At 40.6% G+C, this 19,719-nt stretch overlaps 1 protein-coding gene across 1 annotated transcript; it reads right to left on the bottom strand.

The window, feature by feature from the left end:
* Positions 1 to 634: 634 nt before the first annotated feature.
* On the bottom strand, positions 635 to 19,321 carry cstf3 (cleavage stimulation factor, 3' pre-RNA, subunit 3). The gene is made up of 21 exons (XM_048263270.1): positions 19,139 to 19,321; positions 18,014 to 18,115; positions 17,746 to 17,841; positions 6,592 to 6,624; positions 6,081 to 6,178; positions 5,857 to 5,923; positions 5,723 to 5,757; positions 5,472 to 5,598; positions 5,252 to 5,329; positions 4,993 to 5,155; positions 4,552 to 4,661; positions 4,144 to 4,260; positions 3,931 to 4,005; positions 3,633 to 3,776; positions 3,406 to 3,508; positions 2,999 to 3,068; positions 2,530 to 2,725; positions 2,145 to 2,298; positions 1,813 to 1,907; positions 1,541 to 1,601; positions 635 to 1,409 (listed from the first exon to the last, which is right to left on the bottom strand). The coding sequence occupies exons 1-21, from the start codon at positions 19,163 to 19,165 to the stop codon at positions 1,207 to 1,209; spliced, it is 2,154 nt and encodes a 717-aa protein (XP_048119227.1). The 5' UTR covers positions 19,166 to 19,321; the 3' UTR covers positions 635 to 1,206.
* Positions 19,322 to 19,719: the final 398 nt, after the last annotated feature.

The raw sequence follows: 19,719 nt of genomic DNA, 5'->3' as shown, positions 1-19,719 counted from the left end.
TCTATGGTGGACGTCACAAAGGCAATTCAGTGGGTTGTCATTCACCCTGGCATTCCTCATCAAAGACATAATATCATTATGGTGTTAATGACATAACTTTGTTTTAAACCAGAGTGCCCTTCTATAACAGTAACACACATAGGTCACAAATAGTCCGACAATTCATCTGATCTGCCTAACCATATTACATTCTTACTGCACCTGGAGGGCTGATTAAATTCTCTACTACATATCCTCATTTTAGAATTACATAAGAGGCTGAGAAAAGAATGTGTCTGTGTCAAAAGATGTGATGGATTATAAGTATCTGGCTACAAACCCCATTGGGTATGTTTGGTAAAGACGCATAAGTGAGAATTCACAGCAATAATCTCCATCCTCAATTCAACTCAAATTAGTTGTCCCCATGTAGCTCTACAGTGCCCTCTAGTGGTGACAAACAGATTCACATTGCTCTGAGGGGGAATACATGTGGTCCAGTGCAGTTAATATTGTCTGTGAGTGAGCATGGGATTCCCAGCAGTAAATGGGCAGTAGATCATCTGATCCACCCATCCTATCCTATCCAATCCACCCCTCAATCTCCTTCACCCTTCCCGTGCTTCAATATACAGTCTAACACATTAAGTCCAGACAGTTTTTTTTTCCTTTTATTGGAGGGAACTTGTGTAATCTCCATTTGTCTACAAAACAGAATGAATAGATTTCTCCATCACCAGGTATACACAGGCAAATGTCAATCTGTGTCAAATCAAGGTTGAGATTTAAAAACTTTGTACAGTTTAAGCCACTCAGTTTTAAAAAATAAAACTGTTAAAAAAATCCTCCAAAACAAAACAAGACAATGAGACGTGGATCTGTAGACAGGCAATCGATGGATAGATGATGGATCTTAAAAATAATTTGCTCCCATCGAACCCAATGGACATGTGTTCATGGAGAGCAGTTAGTGAGGGAAACGGAAACATACATTCCTGTCCATTCCTGTTGTGCAGGGGGTGAAGGTGTGTGCCTTCCACTGCCCTCCCACGTGTAGCGGCCTAGACACGAATATCGAGAATTTTTCAGAGGAGAGGGCGGAGTTGTGTATAGGGATGTTAGAGCATTAATGTCCTTGCTTGGCTCAGAATAGTGTGTGTGTGTGTGTGTGTGTGTGTGTGTGTGGAGTGTGTCAGAGAGAGAATGTGTGTCTGCATCAAGTTGAGTTCATCGAATCCTCTTCTGCTGCCGAGCCCTGTAGATGTCGTGGACGGGCGGGGCGACGGCGCCCTTGTCCTCCTCCTCGTCCGAGTCAGCGTTGGGCCTCTTGAGCGACTTGTTGGCCATGTTGTGGTTCTCCAGAGGCCCGTTGCCCTCGCTGGCCATCTCCGGCTGCCGCCCAGTGATCAGCTCCACAGCAGCATCAACAGCTGCACCACAGGGAGAGAGAGAGAGGGAGAGAGAGAGGGAGAGAGAGAGAGAGAGAAGGTGGGAGATTGGTGAGTAATGTCTGAGGTTAGACAACCTAGCACACTGTGTGGGTTGAGTGTGAAACACTTACTCTCTGGAAGTGTGCATCTTCTTAAGTTCTCAATCAGCTCTTCCACCTGCACAAAGGGACCCTGTTGGGGGAGAGGGATAAAGGGGAGTTGAACGGCACAGATACTAATATAAAAAGCATACAATTCATAGGCAAAGACAAAACCGAATTTCTAAGTGCAACATAATGGTCTGAAGTTCCATAGTATCCCTTTGAAAGAAGCAGACAGGTGTCCCCTAAGCATAAGAGTCTAAAGGGGGGAGTGTTATGTGGGGCAGGTTGTGTGTACTGACTGTGAAACAGGTGGGAGGAGGCAGCAGCTTCATGAGGACCACTGCAGCGGGAGGCACTGGGAACACTCCTCCTGGAACAGGGTGCAGTCCTGGAGCTGAGGGCAGACCACACACTGTTAAGCACCCCAAACACAAACAAGCCACATGCAACAATTGCACTAACTAACAAAATATTTAAACTCTGAATATATATGGATGTATCAAATATATACTGTATTGAAAACATGAAAGAAACTTAAGAAATAAGCGATCATATCCGTGGTGTGATGCTTTGAGAGTGATGTAAAATCAGTTGTTGGGTGGTGAGCATGGCGCTGATGGTTGGTACTCACGGGCCAGGTGGCGAGGCTGGAAAGGGATCATCTGGTTGGTGTCGGGTTTGGGGTATTCAGGTTTACGGTCACCCTCTTCCTTCTGTGTGGCGTCCTTCGAGGGCGTCACCACAGTCTCCGGAATCAGCGCTGTGAGCTTGGCACGAGACACGTCCTGCCAACGCACAGAGTGAAGTTGAGTCTCAGCTGTACAGGGCTTGCAGCAAGGAAAATGTGTGACGGAAATGTTCTAATCTCATACAGCCTGGCTCCAGTCTGAGTTACAGCAGAGAGCTTGAGAACTTTAAACTCTGACTCTCGAATAGTTCCAGGGAGTCAAATCACTGACACAGACATTTCCGCTTGTCTGATACACTGACCAAATGACTAAGTATCCAGTTCTCACCTTGTACCCAAGGGCCTTCAGTTCACTGGTAGAACAGGGGTAGAGATCCATGAACTTGTAGCGGTCCACCAGCAGCGCAGTTTCCTTGCCCTCGTACTCGTCCTTGAAGGCTGTGAACCGCCTCCTCTCCACCTTCAGGATACTGGCCAGATCGCCAATGTTACTCTCAAAGGCCAAGAAGCGGGCCCAGATCTCCCTGTTTGGAATGGGCACAGGTCAGTATACATGGCTCGAAGGGAAAAATGTGTAGGATTCAGATGGGCTCAAAGCATATATATATATATATATATATATATATATATATATATATATATATATATATATATAAAAAAAAAACAGAGACATCTTTCAAATACGCCATGACAAACTCAACTCCTAGACACGGCTAAATGCATGTTTTAGTCAATCTCAATTGAGTGGATAATTGTGTGTGGACGTGCTCGAGGACAGACAGATGTAGGTCACCCACCCAGACTTCTCAGGCGACAGGCTTCCTGAGGTCAGCACCCGCTCAAACAGCACCCTTGTGTTGTTGTCCTCTGTCACAGACGGAGAGAGAGAGTTGGAATCTGAGAAATCATGGCCATTTATCACCCATTCCACCCCCACCTGATGACTACTACATTGTGAGCAAACACCGTTTCCATGTTGTTCACTCCCAAAGCTCTAGACAGTGATAAGGGCTCTCTCTTCAGATAATCCTCCATTGGTAAACAACTACACCTCACTAGATGCCATGACCACGGTGACGTGGGCAATGCCTGCATAAACTGGCATATGAGTCATTAATTCCAAAGATCAATGATGAGTTTGGCCATCAGCTAAATGGGCTCCAGTAAAAAAGACGATCTTTCAAGCATGGTTGACCATCCTCACCATTGAGATGAGAGAGGTAATCGATGTAAGCCAGGATATACTCTGGTATGTCTCCATATTTCTTTAAGCCAAGCTCAAAAATCTTAAAGGCCACAGATTTATCCTGTGAAGAGAAAAAACAATATCAGAAGAGCCCAAAATTTGAATGGCATTCACGACACAAGGCACAAACACGGCACATCAGACTCCCCCTGGCCCTCCTCTCTGACCTGTCCAGTGGAACTCACCTTGCTGCAGTAGTATTCCATCAGCGCGGCGGTCACATAGACGTGGTGCCGTGTGCGAAGATCCTCTCTGGCTTTCTTAAAAATGGTGCGGCCGGACTTGATGCCCTCTGCCCTCCTGGCAAACTTCATGTACTGGATGTAAACCTATGGAGGAAGGACGACACAGAGCCACACAAGCCAGTTAATGGTAATGTTCAATGAAATAGGCTGATTTCGCTCTTATCAAAATACACCAGCTGTGTGTTATACATTTGGTAGATCTTTAATAAAATGGTGCCCGCAAGCTGTCAAAACTTACCAATGTGGGATCAATGTCTTCTATTGCCAGCAGACGGTTATATATACTGTGCACCTTCTCATACTTCATTCGACTCTGAGGGACAGATGAAGGAGTATATTATGGCATGATTAGAGAATGCCTTCTCTCCAGGCAAGTAATGAACTTTGATGGCTGCAATTGATCTGATGTCTAAATTGGCTCCTGATTAGGCGGTCCGTAGACCGAGCTCACCTCTTCGTAGTCAGCAAATGCAAAGTAGAGCAGCATGTTCTTCTTCAGCAGGGTTCCAATGGCACGCTCATAGATGTTGGCCGCCTCATCGCTAAACAGTTTGGCGTTGTTCATGTCCTACATACGACAGAAGGGCTTCTTGTTTACAACAGAGTCCAATTCAGACTGTATGTTTTTTTTCTTCAAATACAATTAAATGTAAAGTTTATGTTAGTCAGGACAGAGATATAGCATGATCTAGCATATTATTCATTTATGCACTATTCAGGTCAACCACACGTTTGTACTCAACATGAGTACTGTTTATTCTACAATACAAGCACTTGTCTGCAATAGATTAGGTCTCCCTCCTCCAGTCATAAAGTAGATAACTGTGTGCACTGTGCACTCTCACTGTCGGACACTCACTCCTTTCTCTGCCAGCAGCTTGCTGGACTGCTCCAGGTATTGGGCAGCTTCGTACCACACATCAGGGTGATGTCCCAGGACCAACAGGCACTGCTCATAGGCAAACATAACTGCAAGCCAGACCAAAAAAAAAAATAAACCATTCTGATCAGGAGTAAGGGTCAAAGTGTGTTTCAAGACAGTAATAATGGGTAGGTAACAACAAGATTGCATTTTACCTAGAAGACCAAGCAACACACCAAGTTAGACACTTTAAAGCACCTTGAGACATATTCATGTGTTATGTCGCAATCAACTTAACTGAAAATAGCCAGCGGATAATTTCACCCTTATCAGCTTCAGCAAGAATGAAGGTGTATGTTTCAGATACAAACAGAGCAGTGAGGGAAGCAATGCTGAGCCCTGTTAGCCTGTCAGTTGAACTGCTCGCTGCAGGCTCACCTCTTTTAGTGATGAGCGTCTGGTCCTCAGTGCGCAGCGGGTTGCTCTTCTCCCACTGGATGTACTTTTTCCACATCTCCACCTGCTGAGCTTCCTGAGGAGAGTTCTGCGGAGGCACCGATGGGGCGTTCCTGTCCAGGCCCTTCATCACGGTCTCGTACTCCTGCCAAACACACACACACACAACTTCAGCTCAACTTGTCATCAAAAAGGTCAGTCATGTGCTGTAAATAGTAAAGTAAATAAGAAAGGAGCAGACCTTAGCCACCCTTCTAGCATTCATGTAGTCCCTGCTGCGATCCTCAATCATCTTCTTGGCAAGATGTACATTGATGCCCTGTGGGGTGCAACAGTTAATTTGTTAGATGGGTCTAATACACACAATGAGGTATCCATCTTGGATTATTTCATTTGTTTCCTCCAGCTAGCCAATCCTGTACATGTACAGCTATATTTAAAAAAAAAAAAAACCCTCTTACCTCTTCATATTTACTGTAGTCCCGCCACAGTTGCTCGATGTTGATCATGGGATTGACGCAGCCCCTCTGGTAAACTCGCCGCACAGCAGTGATGCGCTGGTTCTCTGCGTATGAGCCCACAGCCTCACTGTGGAGCAAGGCAACAAATTTCACTCCCAATTCAATTTCACCGTCTTAATACTGAGGTAAATCAATTAGACAATAAAGGTATAAAATGGATGTTTTCCAAATATTGAATTTGAGACACTTACACTCCTTTTAAAAAATTGATGTAGTCCACCCAGATCTGAGGAAGAGGGGTGAATGTAACGTAAATCGTGCTAATTCATGGTGTACAATGTGTTATAAAATTCAAGGTCACCTGCTTCAAATCAAACATGGTTACCTGGTATGACATGATCTCCATTCCTATCTTGTCCAGTGCGAAATCATACGCCTGTGCCATTTTTTCTCTGTAAACCAAAAAACCTGTGATTACACAACTGGGGTAGACCTTAAATTCCCACACAGAACCACAACTGATGTCAATACTACTCCAATTATAGAAAAATACAAAGAAATCTGAATGTTCTCTGACTGGAAATGTATGGAATGAGGTAATGAACGCACTTGTAACTGGGCAGCTTTCCTTTGGTTTCTCGGACATAAGAAAGGTAGCACTTCCATAAGTCAATGTGCAGTACCTTCATCAAGCACCTTTGAAATAACTGTATCAATAAAACAAACACATTTGTCTCAGTAACAGCAGCTGAATACACAGTTCTGTCAACAGTCAATAGGGACAGAAGCAATACAGAGTGGTTGGGGAATACATTTAATGTTCATGTTTGTATACATGTATAGGCATAACTGATTATTTTAGACAATAATAAAAACACACAGGATTCATGTGGTTGAAACCAGATTCAGAAGATTCTGAGAAGTGAAACAAATTGAAGGTTCCTTTATCAAACATCAAGGTTTTCATTAATTTGGTTTGGCCACAGGAACAAAGATTTAGGAGATGATGCGGAGCGACATTTTCTCTGAGGCAACATTTGTAATGGTTTCTTCTCTTTTTTTTCCAACCCAATCTTCCCATTAAAGGCCAGGGATTATAATGGTAACAGTTGACACTCACCTTTTCAACTTTGTCATAGTTTTTTGCCTTTATCTGTGGACAAATTGCAAATGTACCATTAACCAAGCATATCAGAACAGTTTAAAGTTATTATTATCATGAACAGTAACAACACAGTAAACCCCAACCAGATCAACAAAGTGAAATTCACACACTTTATTTTCAAACGCATGCCTTTGAACAGACAGACCAAATTCTTTCAGGGTTTTTTCAATCAGCAGGTGTGATTTTGATTTGGTAAATCACACCTCTTGGAATTAACACATTTGAAGCTCATCAGTTGTTTCCCATTTGCAGCTTCTGAATTCAAAATTAGTCAGAGCATGTTGATTGCCTCCAGTGTAGAAGAGATGTGTCAATCTATAAAGCACAATTTTCCATGTGACAGATATTTTAATTGTGAACTGTAGGAAATTTCATTTCAATACACCCATAAAAAGATTGGAGGCAGACAATTCAGTTCATTCCAGGATTACAATTTGAAAGCGACACAGTTTTTTTTAACAAACTATTAGTGTTTTGTAGGGAGACGCTAAGAATATGGCCCAAAAAAAAAAAATTAATTATTAAGGGCTATATGAATAGTCATGGAAACTGAAACAGATCACATAAGCCTTTTGATAGCAATTATGATACAATTTCGCTCTCTACTCCGGTTAAAGGTGCAGCCTTGTAGATGCAGTGATTATGGTGAAAGCTTATTAATACTTGAGCTCAACAGCCTATCCAATTACACCCTCCCCTCCGTTCTCCTGAGTCAATGTGTGGATTGGTTGGAACTGTTTCCGTCTTGGTCCAGCTGTTTGTTTCACGTACAGAACCAAGTCTGTGTATGAACACCATATTTTTTGAGCACATACACTACATGAACAGATAGATTAACCAAATCGCAGTTCACAATCTAACAAAAGTTGTATTAGATTAGAATCACTGGCAGCTCCTTTAAAGTCAATAGTTACTGGTCTCATTCCATCTTGTGCTTCAACAGATTGTTAAGTGTTAATAATGTGGTGAAAGTGATGGGAAGAAATGTATTAAAATAAAATAGGAAAAAATAGGAATATATTAAAAAAATAAAATCAGAACAGTGAAAAGGGAATGCCCTCCATTAATTCCTCTTCCTGGTCTTCCTCAAACACAAGCTCTTTGTAGTTATTTGGATTTATTAAACCTTAATTCAATTGTAATATATGACCAGTACAGAGATCACAATGTACAATTCATGGTCTAGGATTATGTCCCATCTCAGGTGGGCTGCATGGATCTGGGGCTACAATTGTAGAAGGAATGTGTATATAAAGATTTCATCAGGCTCAGAAAAATAACAAATATATAGAAAATAATGGCTCTCAGCTGTGCTTGCATCATACAGTAGTGTTCAACACACCACTTTCTCTGTTGAAAAGTACTTTGCGTTTAGATGGGGCTGAACGCAGCCACGTTTTCAAGCTGATATGGACTAACATTGCTATCTCATTTAACTTGTTGTTTGGCCCAGTCTTGCTTTTACTGTCACAGAGGGCTCCATCAACAATAAGGTGAGCGCAGTCACATTAAACGTTTAGTGGACCTGGACCTCTCTGAAATGGTGACCAACATGGTGGGCAGGTTTCGTACTGGTCCAGCAGTAGTGACTTTTAAATGTCGACCAGGGTTCAATTCCCGCTGTTGTGACTCATCGCTTCAATATCAGTCAACGCTCATGCTGTTGCGACTCATCGCTTCAATATCAGTCAACTTTAACTTTAAATTTGCTTGAGTGAACAGAATACCATCTCCGGCTTGGCTGACATCTGTGCTATAGCATTTTGCATGGCATTGTTTGACTGGCTGGGGATTCGAACACTGGACCATTCTCAACTGAAGCAAGCAACGGATCAATTTAATTCATCCATGCTCGATGCAAGCCCAATATTTAAGGTAGGAGTGTGAAAAGTCTTTCTTCGTATTGGTGAGAAGTTCAAAGGTATCCAGCAGATACAGTATCTGTGCAGAAAGTGTGTTAACCTCCCTTCCAACACCTTAAAGTGCAAGTTTGGTATTTTAAAACCTATAGGGGTTGAGGTTTGGATGATAATAAATCTAGAATTTACTTTGAGGACCAACACTATGTTAATCAGAGTAGTTTTGAGAATGTAATATGGGAATTCGAAGTATTTTTGATTATGGAATAGGCATTTGCAACGAAATAGCATATAGCATAACCTTGAGGGCAATTTCAGTACGTCAAAGTCACTTCCTAGTCCGAGGTGGTGCAAGTTGATGGGGTTTGAGTTTGGGTAAGTGTAGGGCTGAACAGCACAGTAAACACAATGCAGATAAAACAAAGTAATGGAACCACAATTCAGTACAGCAGTACACTCAATTCAAAGTGTGCCAAAGCCTCCAAAACGTTTGTGGGAATGTAGTGCGAGTAGAAGCCAGCAGGTAACACTGTCCATTAAGAGAACTTCTGCCCCCATGGTACCTATGGATTTTAGCTCACTCGTTAGCACGTCTGCCTCCCATCCCCAGCCTCTGAGGTTCTGAGTCCAAGCCAGTGTGGGAATGAACTGAACAGTACCCACAACACAGGTTATATTGGTGCCATGGCCCAAATGGGAGTGAGGCTTATGAGCTTGAGTATAATAGAGTAAACGTCACTCCTGGACACCTAAAAAGGTTGTATCAGCGGCGGGGTAACGTCACTTCTGTTGACGTTCAAACAAACAGAGCTAGCTTGCTACTCCTTCCCCCTCCCTCCTGTGCAATTGAAACTCTCCTGTGAACGTGCATCTCATCGGTTATTGGTTGTAACACTTTATTTTGCCTTTGAGTGGTTGGTAACACTTGTTATTAGCAATTGTTTTTGTGTGCAGATCTCAGAGCCTAGGCTGCCTACAGAGACACGTTTTTTTGACGGCCTGCTTATGGGGCGGGCAGCTAGCGGATCATTAGGAAAGATTAGATGAATGTGAGCACTTATGTTTGGGCCTTTTTTCGGCATGCAATCGCTGATACAACCTTTAAGAGACGTACTAGCAACATACGCTCGTACCCGTTCATTTTAGTCCCTTGCTAGCACGCTTGCCTCTGAGGTTGCAAGTTTGAGTGCAGAGCAGGGCTATTGTAGCCTGGATGCCAGCCGAACTAGCCCCGCCCACAACATTTGAGGTCGGGAAGTTAGGTCTGGACTTGTTCCGTTGTGAAGCAACTATGCCCGAACCAGAGCTGTTGGGACCAATCAAATTGGGCTTTGTACAATGATAGACGAGGCACTGTTGCTCATCTGTCCATCATGTCCTCTGAGCACACTTCGGTTGATTTCGTTTGGAACAAAAACGCTGTGGCTAGAAGCTCGACAGATGGCTTCTAAAACCCTGTTTAAACATAGAAAAATTACATATTTCCATGCAGTTTGGCCTTTTAATTACATGAAAAGAGGTTTTATCACTGAAAACAATTATTTCTGAAAACAAAGTGGATATGTGGGAAAACTCCAGTTTCACTTTCATCATCAAGGGAAAACAGAGTTTTTGCATTGAGATGTTTGTTAGAAATCTCTAATTGGCCACCTGCTTACTCGAGGGGTTTGCGACACCCTTCCCCAGCCGTTTTTAGCATGTGTGTGAACGGAATTATTTTTTAAAAACGAAGGAGGTAAATATCAGTTTTTCTGAATAGCCTACCCTGCTATTCGTGGTCTTAGATTTTGCTATTGGGTGTTGTACAATATATTGACAGCGCAATAACTTTAAAAAAACACCAGAAAATAATGTTAAAGCGATGGTTCGGAGTAATTTCACCCTAGGGTCCTTTGCACCATGACCCCGAGCCAAACACCCTCCCAGAACCTGTTCTCCCTTGGTCCAACCCTGGTCGAGTAGCGCCGTCAGAAACGATTGACTTTCTGCAGGCGTAATGGAACAAACTTTGTGTCTTGTAAATGAGCCCACTAATAGTGCCCTGAATGCTACCAAACTTCTACAGTAGTACAACTATGTTCTTTACTCATAAAACAAGGCATTGAAAAGTTTGTAAGTACACCAGGAGTTTATTTAAATAACTAGTGTTTATTTCTCGCTAGATTTTGAAAAAACTAAGCAAACGAATGACATTACAGTACAATTAGCAGTCGTAAGAAGAGTTTCATCCTCCATCTTAGTTAACTTTACACAGCTATTTAACAGAGTTGCTGCACCGATTTGTGGGTAAATGGCAGCATAGAGGATTAAAAAAAACTGTTATGGAGTATAAGGTATATTAGTTTATGAAAAAACTTTGATTGGTTTGCAAAAGAACTTGTTGCCTCCCTCTCCTGTTTGGTATCTTAAAAGGCAATCGTTTGGAACAGGGACTACTTCACCTAGCTCGTACTTCAGTTTGTCTAGATCAGTGTTTCTCAAAGTGTGTTCCGGGGACCACTGGTGGTTCGCAAGCCATCCTAAGTGGTCCGCGAGCAGACGTGGTAAAATATAATTGTAACACCCCCAATTTTCACCACTTTTGTTCAGAAATTCTAAAACAATGATGTTTAACACTTCAAAATAACATTTGCTAAATGAACCTTACATTTTTCAGTAGCCATAGGTGTGTAGATTTGAACAAAATCTGGTTTGGTTCTTAACGGGAGCATTTACTGCCTGAAATATCCGATTTTGTTTACCACGCTCGTTATAGTGCTGGCCTGATGGGTCGCCTATTTACGCCGTTTCAACAGCACATGAACGGTTAGATCGAGAATTCTCGTCATGAAATTAAAATTCCACTGGAGCTCCAAGTGGTTGTGTACACGCAGCCTTACAACACTGTTTACAGCTCTTCGAATCACGGTAAAATGTCATTTTTGGTACATAGCTAATTTAGATACACTGGGTAGTTCCGTTTCTTTAGGAATCCGGCGTATTGGTTTGTATAGAAATGGATATTAAGTGACACATACACGCAAGGCGGCAGAAATACGGGACCGACAGTAATAGGGGGAGTTCCTATAGATGAGTTGTTTACTATATTGAACCAACTTGTATGTAAATCCAAATAGTTCTGGAACACTGTCTATGTAAGATATGCCAATTTAAGTCATATGAATCCTCTGACCAATAAGTAAAGTGCAAAGACAATAAGCAAGGTGGTTCAGTGAGTAGGTCTATTGTGTAAGCTAATATACTGTTGAAGTAGGTCTAATCTTTTTTTTCTAGATAGTTGGTCCATGCATTTCTTTTTTATTGGTTAAGTGGTCCTTCGTCTGAAAAAGTTTGAGAAACACTGGTCTAGATCAACACATCCATCACCTTTTTAACATTTCTTTGTTTACAACCTGCAGCTAGATATAACTTGTTTTGCGAAAAAACAACTATAAACGAAGCACGCCAGCTGGTTAAGTAGCTGTGCAGAATGTATGTTGGATAAACCTCCTTCCCAATGTTTTAAGATACGTGCTAGTAAGAGATGCTAGCACCCATGTGTCATAGCCAAGGGGGCAGGCCAATTCCCGGAAGTAGAAGAATCAATAGAGGCTGGAGGGACCACTTCTCTGCTAACCCCCATAGAAGCCTATTCATTTTAGGATTTTTTTGAAAAACCATAACTTCATATAGCATATATCCTGTGCCGATATTGTAGCTTCTGTGTTATCTACATAAACAATAAAAGGCAAAACAAGACTCAACTACCTCGTATGTAATGTTAGGTTCCCGTAAGAAGAATGTTTAGCATGTCCGGTTGTAGGGAAGCTAACGCACCGTAGGGAGATAACTGTTGTTTGGATAAGAAGCTCAGTCCAGCCAGCACGGAAACTCATGAACAAAGCTATGTAGCCTACAATAGCATTGTATATTAAGGGTAAAGCATTACATAGAGGCAAGTAAACCTAATAAAAAACGGCACTAACGATAATCATTTCAGAGGTTTTCGATGGATTGACCGTAGGTCGGAAAAGTAGAAAGATTAGCTTCAAGGCTATAACTTTTTTGTTTTGTTTTACCATGTTTTTGAAGATGATCATGTGTGGTAGTTTCAACATTAACACGACTTGATATCACTTGTGAGGATGATATTAATAATAATACATACATAAATGTTTAACTTTGATGACTTTGAAGGCGAAGGAAGTGTGAGAAGAATTTCTGTGTATCTATCATTTGATTTACAAGATTCAGTTGGATGGCTAACGTCACAAAGTTAAGTTCGAGTCTGCGCAGTACTGGGGGGACCAACTGAAAAAAATCGTTTAATTTGACTCCGTGCCCTCCCATTGAAAATGACGGAGTCTGTTCGTCCATTTTTTTTACTGTCTATGGTCTTAGCTCCCTTGCTAGCACACTTAGCTCCCTTGCTAGCGTCCCAATCAGAGGTGCTGCCACTAGGATTTATGCAGAACGTCAGAAAGCGGGCCTGGAAAACAGGTCTAATCACATCCGCTTATCGAGTGATAACATTGATTCTGACAGCAATTACGATATCGTCAACTAAAATACTGTTAACCTGCATTTTATATTCGGTTTGATCGTCTTTGACGTTGTTGTTTTGTACAAAAGCATGCGAAGATAAAAAAGAAACACCATCAACATTTGGGTATCCAACTAAATCAGTGGTCCAAACATATAACAATGTTTTAAATATAACCTATACACCTACATGCTTATTTATTGTTATTTGTTTACCGTGTTTGTGTTAGATGATCAATGTTATTACATGACAAGCGGATGTGATTAGACCTGTTTTCCGGTGTAGACGGTGTATCAGTTCGAGCCCGGACAGGTGCAGGGCGTAGCCGCGTGCTCAACACAACACAGCAAACATGTGCAATTACTTAGTCTGACACCATTAGCCTAGCTTAGCATAATTCACTGGAAGGGGTTAGACCAGTTGTCTAACCCACTTCCAATGAATCAGGCTTAGTTAGGCCAACAGTGTCAGACTAGGTTATTGCATGCACAGAGAAGGGTATGTATCTTATCTATCTCTGGGGTAGATGGCAAATAAGTTAATTTGGCATATTCCCTTAAGTACATGATGAATAATAATGATAACTTTGGCATTTCCAAATGGATAATAGAACAGTACAACATTTCAGCCCACGCAATCCCATTTGTTCTCATGTTGTTTTTTAGACTCAGTATTAACGACTCTAGTATTCATCATATTTTGTGTATATGTATTAAAAATGGGGTTTGGCATGAGCATCAATATAAAACAAACACAAATGTGTGTTAATGTATGTGAGGGTATATATTACAATACACTAAATCCTGCTGGACAACAACTTCAGAGATTATATTAAGCATCCTATTCTATTCATTTGTTTGGGACACCAAAGTCACATTTGGCTTGTTCTCCTGTACCACAGAATCCTGTTTAATTTTGGGATATTTTGCTTTAGATCTTAAATCTACAAATTTTATTGTATAAAAGACTAATGTGACCTTTTGTGAAAGGGTTTTCACTATTTAATGTTTTCGGCTTGAATATCAAAATGGCCTAATTAAATTAGCTAATGGTGTGCCAGGAACGGACAGATTCGGAAGGAGTACTAGATAAAGATAAAACAGAAAAACTTGCCATGCCAGCAAATAATATTGGTTTTCACAATGAGACACATAGGTACACAACATAGATAGTGTAGTTTCAGTTCCTACAATAGGTCAATACAATGTCAGATACATGGTCAATTTTGGGCAGTTCATATTGAGTCCTTAATTACATTTTTACAGAACTAGTCACTACATTCCATTCTGCCTTAACACCATCAACACTAATATCTCAGCAAATCAGTCAAACATTCCATGCTAAACCTTGAATATTCAATACAATTGATATAGTGATTGATATCAATTCTTATTGATAATGAGATGTGAAAAGATCACTTATAAAGCAGTAGTTTAATCCACCCCCACACTTTTAAATTCATCCCAGATGGCCATTTTAGCCCTTGCTGAATTGTGAAACCATTAATCCATTTTAACCACAGTTCAGTGAATTTCAGAAACACGACACTAACCGCGCTGCAGGTTACAAACTACAACCATAATTTATCGAGTGTGCTCTACCACGCTCACAGAACTAGGAACTCATATGTCCAACACAGCCATGCTCAAAGGGGAACTAGGAATTGATATACACAACATCCCACATTCATTCATCATGTCCAGCCATTCTCGATTCCAGTTTGAAGAAACTGCAACACCACAGCAGTAATGACACTCACTCACACACTCAGAGAGACCAAGTACACAACCAGTCATTGAGGCTTACAACAAAGCAGCGCGAAGAGCAATTTGGCTCAGTGAGTGAGGTTAACAGCAATAAGGAATAACCATCTCAGAGCAAATCTTTCTGAATTACCTTCAGTCACAATTAAATTACCAAGGGCTATTTTGTAACCAATTAATCATGAAGACAAATAATTTTCTTCTAATACGTAAGAAATGTGTAAATGCAATCAAAAACACATGCATCACTCTGTAATTAAGCACACATTCAGGCAAAATTATGGGCATTTCCATACACCACAAATAATGACTGAAAATGATAAAAGATTTAAAATAATCATTGTTTTATTATTTAATGTGAAAAAAAATCACTCAAGTCACAAAAGGGCATATGAAGTCAAAATCATTTTTAAACAATGAAAACAGGCTTCAGAAAAATCAAAAATGGTCATTGAACTGTAACACAATTCAGGCCACACAAAAATATGAATTTGACCATGAAAATAAAAACTTGGTGGTCGTGTCTGAACTAAAAACACTGACCCCTGTGCATGTATGAATGGGACTGGGCTGAGTTTTCCAGCATTTAAGCAGGGCCAACTCAATTTAGTTTTAATGTTGGGGGGGGGGGGGGGGGGGGTTGGAAATGTAGGCTAGAGAGAGTAATGATGAGTTGTATCTAGATGTTGTATCACTATACCATCCAAAGACAAATTAAAAAAGGAACACTGAAAATGACTTGTATTACATCTTTGTCTATTGTAGGTTTGAGATGAGAAGTGTTTTGTAAAGGTAGAGACCATAGAAACAATGGTCTTTAGTAGTAGGACATGTGCTGCAAGATTAGTTTTAGTATCTTAATTCAAAATATTTTCCCTTGCTGCTTTCTACAACTGCAATCTGCATGGTCAGTAATGATAAATAATGAGGCAGACCGAACACAGAAAATGATGCATCTGTTGCCATCTTCAGTTCTTTCATAATCTGTACTACAGTAGATTTGCCTGGAAACACGCACCAAAGATGTACTTCATACACCTCTGGCGATGGATGTCTGGGCAAGGGGTTTCAAACCTCAAACTGGTTTGTTCTTTCAAAGGACACTAGCTCAAATGCCAGAAATAACATATTCCAACACGTGCTGAGGCATTATAATACTAAGCGAAGATTTTTCTTTAGACCCAATAACAATGTAGACCTACATCTTTTTGCTTTGTATATATATTTGGCATACTGTACATATTATACTAGTAAGGTTTAAAGGCAACATGTTTTGTTACAAAAAAAAGACCTTCATGCAAATTTCAGCAAAAAATGTACTGGATAAAAAACAACTCTTTAGGTTAAAGCCACTAAGCTTCAATGAACGGTGTAAGTCAGTCTGTTGTATATGACATCTCTAGAGTATACATAGCCTGAAAGATGTTGAGGCTAATGAATGCTATATAAAATGCTTATGATAGGATCCACAAAACCACATCCGTGAGCAAAAAGGGGAATACTGAAATAATGGGTATCAACTTTCCTTAAAAGCTCAAATTCCTTCCCCCCCCCCCCAGAGATGCGGGAAGGAAAGAGCGCATAAAACAGCCACGAAGCAAGCGGTGCAGAAACAGACACCATGCACAAAAATCCACAATAAGTCAAAAAAGCCAACACTGTTAAGTCTGCTTTTATTGTGGCTACAAACAGCATAACAATCAGGGTGGGAAATTAATTGGAAAGGAGACTCAGGGATAAATTCTTAATGCTTACAGAAGAAAACAAAATGAAAACGGATTACCTCAAAAGCAGTTACAATATGGCATTGCTTAGAAACGGCACATCCGTAGATTCATGCAATCCAACCTTCCAGATCGGTCAACTTTGCATAGGTAGCAAACACCTACAGCTAATTAAATCTAGGGGATCCTGCCATGAAATATGCTGTGTATGCCACCAACTGTCCTTTCTGCTGTAACTTTAACTTGTTCATGAGAAACCAACACCATACTAGTTTCCATAGTACTGCACACTCATCTTCCTTCCTACAATGTGAACACTGGCCAGGGAGCAAACAGCTAATAAAGTGAATGCAGGCCAATCTCAAGAGTTGGGGAACTCTGGTCAAAATGCAATGCAGTGCCAAATGAGATTTACTTTCGCCATCTTCACAGTGTACACATTTTGGACAGAGCCCAGAGGCTCTTCTTAACTCATAAGCTATAGTGTGAGAAAAACATCCAATGCCATCTTTGGGGGTGGGCTACTAAATACTTACCCAAATCAAATGTGAGTGGGGGGGATAAATGACAATTTCAGTCAGCAGGTTATGTCTGCCATTGAATTTGCTGGGCTAGTGGAAGGTTGCAAGCAAACCAGTGAATGTATGGCTGCATGTGGTATGACAAATGTTGGCCACTATAATGATAAAAGCCACTGTTAAGTACTGATAATGCACAATTATTAGTTTGTGCCCATAATCTTTCAGTAAAGGAACTGAAAATATAAACCAAAAGGATCAGAATTCTGAACTGCTAAACTTGTGATCAGTCAGGTGTTCTAGTGTGCAATAAAGACACGCACAAGGGGAGCAATACAACCACATGGACATGTTAAAACACTATAAGACTTGATCAGGTATTGTTTATAAATAAGATGACCTCAAAGAAATGACACAGGAGGCAATAAATTGACACGACAAGTGAATAAAAGGCTAAAGCACTCCAATACTATTAAAACAGTTTTAATGCTGTTGCAGATCAAACATGCAACAATATGCACTTAACCCCATATTGTTTAAGTGTGATTTTGGCCACGAACCCCTTAGGTTATTTACAAATTGCTGCTGGGAAAAAAAGTGGTTAAGACCAACCTCTTTGCATCTTGGAGGATTTTGATTATAATGTGTGAAATTCATGTTGTTGATCTTGTTAGGTTGTGCACACCCATGCAAACATTTGAGAATAAAAGAAAAAATATTAACCTCAGCCTCTATGTATAATTTCCAGAACCTGCCCGAACTTGGGAACTGGGCGACAAGTCGCTCATAGGTCTTCCTTGCTTTGTCTATAGGTTGATTCTAAAAAAGTAGAATGCATTTACATGTACATGTATAAAAAGAACACCATTTAAGAATGTGAGGAGCACAGTACATAATGTGCATTATGCTTTTGATTAGAAATCCCTTCCCTCCCCTTCTGGCCCAAGCAGGTTACCCCGTGTAGAAGGAATGCAACCCTGTTTCACTAAACCTGTGCTTCTCGAATCAGAATGCTCCATGCGTCCAGGTCATAAGGGTTCTCTTCCAACTTCTTCTCTGCCTTTTTCACCTTCTCTGGGATGTATTCTGCAGCCTGTAAAGCACAAAGTGAGGCGTTTAATTGGGGTAACAACGACGCTATCGGACAAGTCACATCTGACTTATTCTGATGACTGACCAACATAATGTGACCAGGATGCAACGTAATGCGCTCAAGATATAACCAATTTGCTCAAAAATCCCAATCATAGACGAATCCCTATCTGTCTCCCTACTTCCACAAATTATTATTGACCTAATAATGTATTTTATATACTCCGAGCTAAAAATGTATTATGTTCCACTACAATGTGCAATCAGAATCACCGCCTAAATCGAGACGTTGGCTAGCAACTAGCAACGCTCGCTTGTCAGCTAATCAGCCAAATAGCTCGTTAGCCAACTCGTGAATGGCAGTGCTTATTGGCCCGTTTCGTCGCGTCGAATAACAAAGTAAACAAAGTTGTTACACATTACTAATATCTGATATAACAGCTTGTAATTAACGTTGCGTCTCTTGATTCAAATCGTACAGGTGCAGTGACTCAAGGTCAATAATTGCTGTTATACAAGAGTGAGCACTTTCATGAAATTAGTAACGTTACTTTGAGAGCTAACGATAGATAAACGTTAATGTTACACTACAGCGAGGCCCCATTTGCTAGGCCAGTTAGCCAGATGTTGTGCTATTTGACTAGCTCACGTTAGCTATTTTTTTTTTATTGGCCCTCATACATTAACATTTACGTTAAGGCATTCTCTGGTTCGATAAAACGTTAACGTTAGCTAACTTAACGTTAGCCATCAGCCAACGTAAACCAGGTGCCTGGTCACACGTACTTTGGGCTAGAGGTTGAATACTTACACGACAGCCATTATCTAATAACTATGTTAGATACAAATATACTAGAACATATAGGTTACATCTCCAAACTGTTTATGGAGAAGGCTAGAATTACCGTCAGAAAATTCGTTGAAAGGTAACGTTAGCTAAATAGGTACAGGTGGTTTCTAACGAAAGCATGCGGGCCGCAAAACATCAACGCCTGAAAACAATACTATAATTCCATAAAATTACCTGATCGGACGCTCCTTCCGCAGACATGGTTAGATTAATGTCTTACAGTGCAACTATAAAAGAGACTACACTGACTATACGTAGATTAATAACATATTAGGGTGTTTAAAAGACAGTTAGATCTGCATCACCAGCCTACCACCTTCTCCCTTTGTAAGCTATGCAGCGCTGTTCAAACTAAAATGGCGGCACCATAGAATTTCATCTGTTGCACAACAATAGTATTTCCAAATGAGTCATATGCCATCTAGTGGGCTGGCATGTATACAGCCATTCAACATTTCGGAGAAGCTCATCGACTCTAGATCTCCTGCTACAGCCTATGTATTGCAATACATGTTGATTCTGAATAATCATAATTCACAGTTGTTCACTGCAAACCCAAGAACGTACAATGTACAAGCCCATGTAGATATTGTGAAAAGTAAAATGAAACAATGATTTATTTCTTATTTTCATCAACTTTTATACAGTCTATGATCAGCAAGGAGCATGTCACAATATATCACACAATATTGTTTTTTTTTTAGCACAGCCTAAATAGGCTACCACTAAAAACTTGAGAAAATATGTCTGAAAAT

Source organism: Alosa alosa, chromosome 14 (assembly GCF_017589495.1).
Source record: "Alosa alosa isolate M-15738 ecotype Scorff River chromosome 14, AALO_Geno_1.1, whole genome shotgun sequence".
Classification (NCBI taxonomy): Eukaryota; Metazoa; Chordata; class Actinopteri; order Clupeiformes; family Clupeidae; genus Alosa; species Alosa alosa.
The sequence above is the reverse complement of the archived record's forward strand: the minus strand, read 5'-3'. Positions and strand labels throughout refer to the sequence as shown.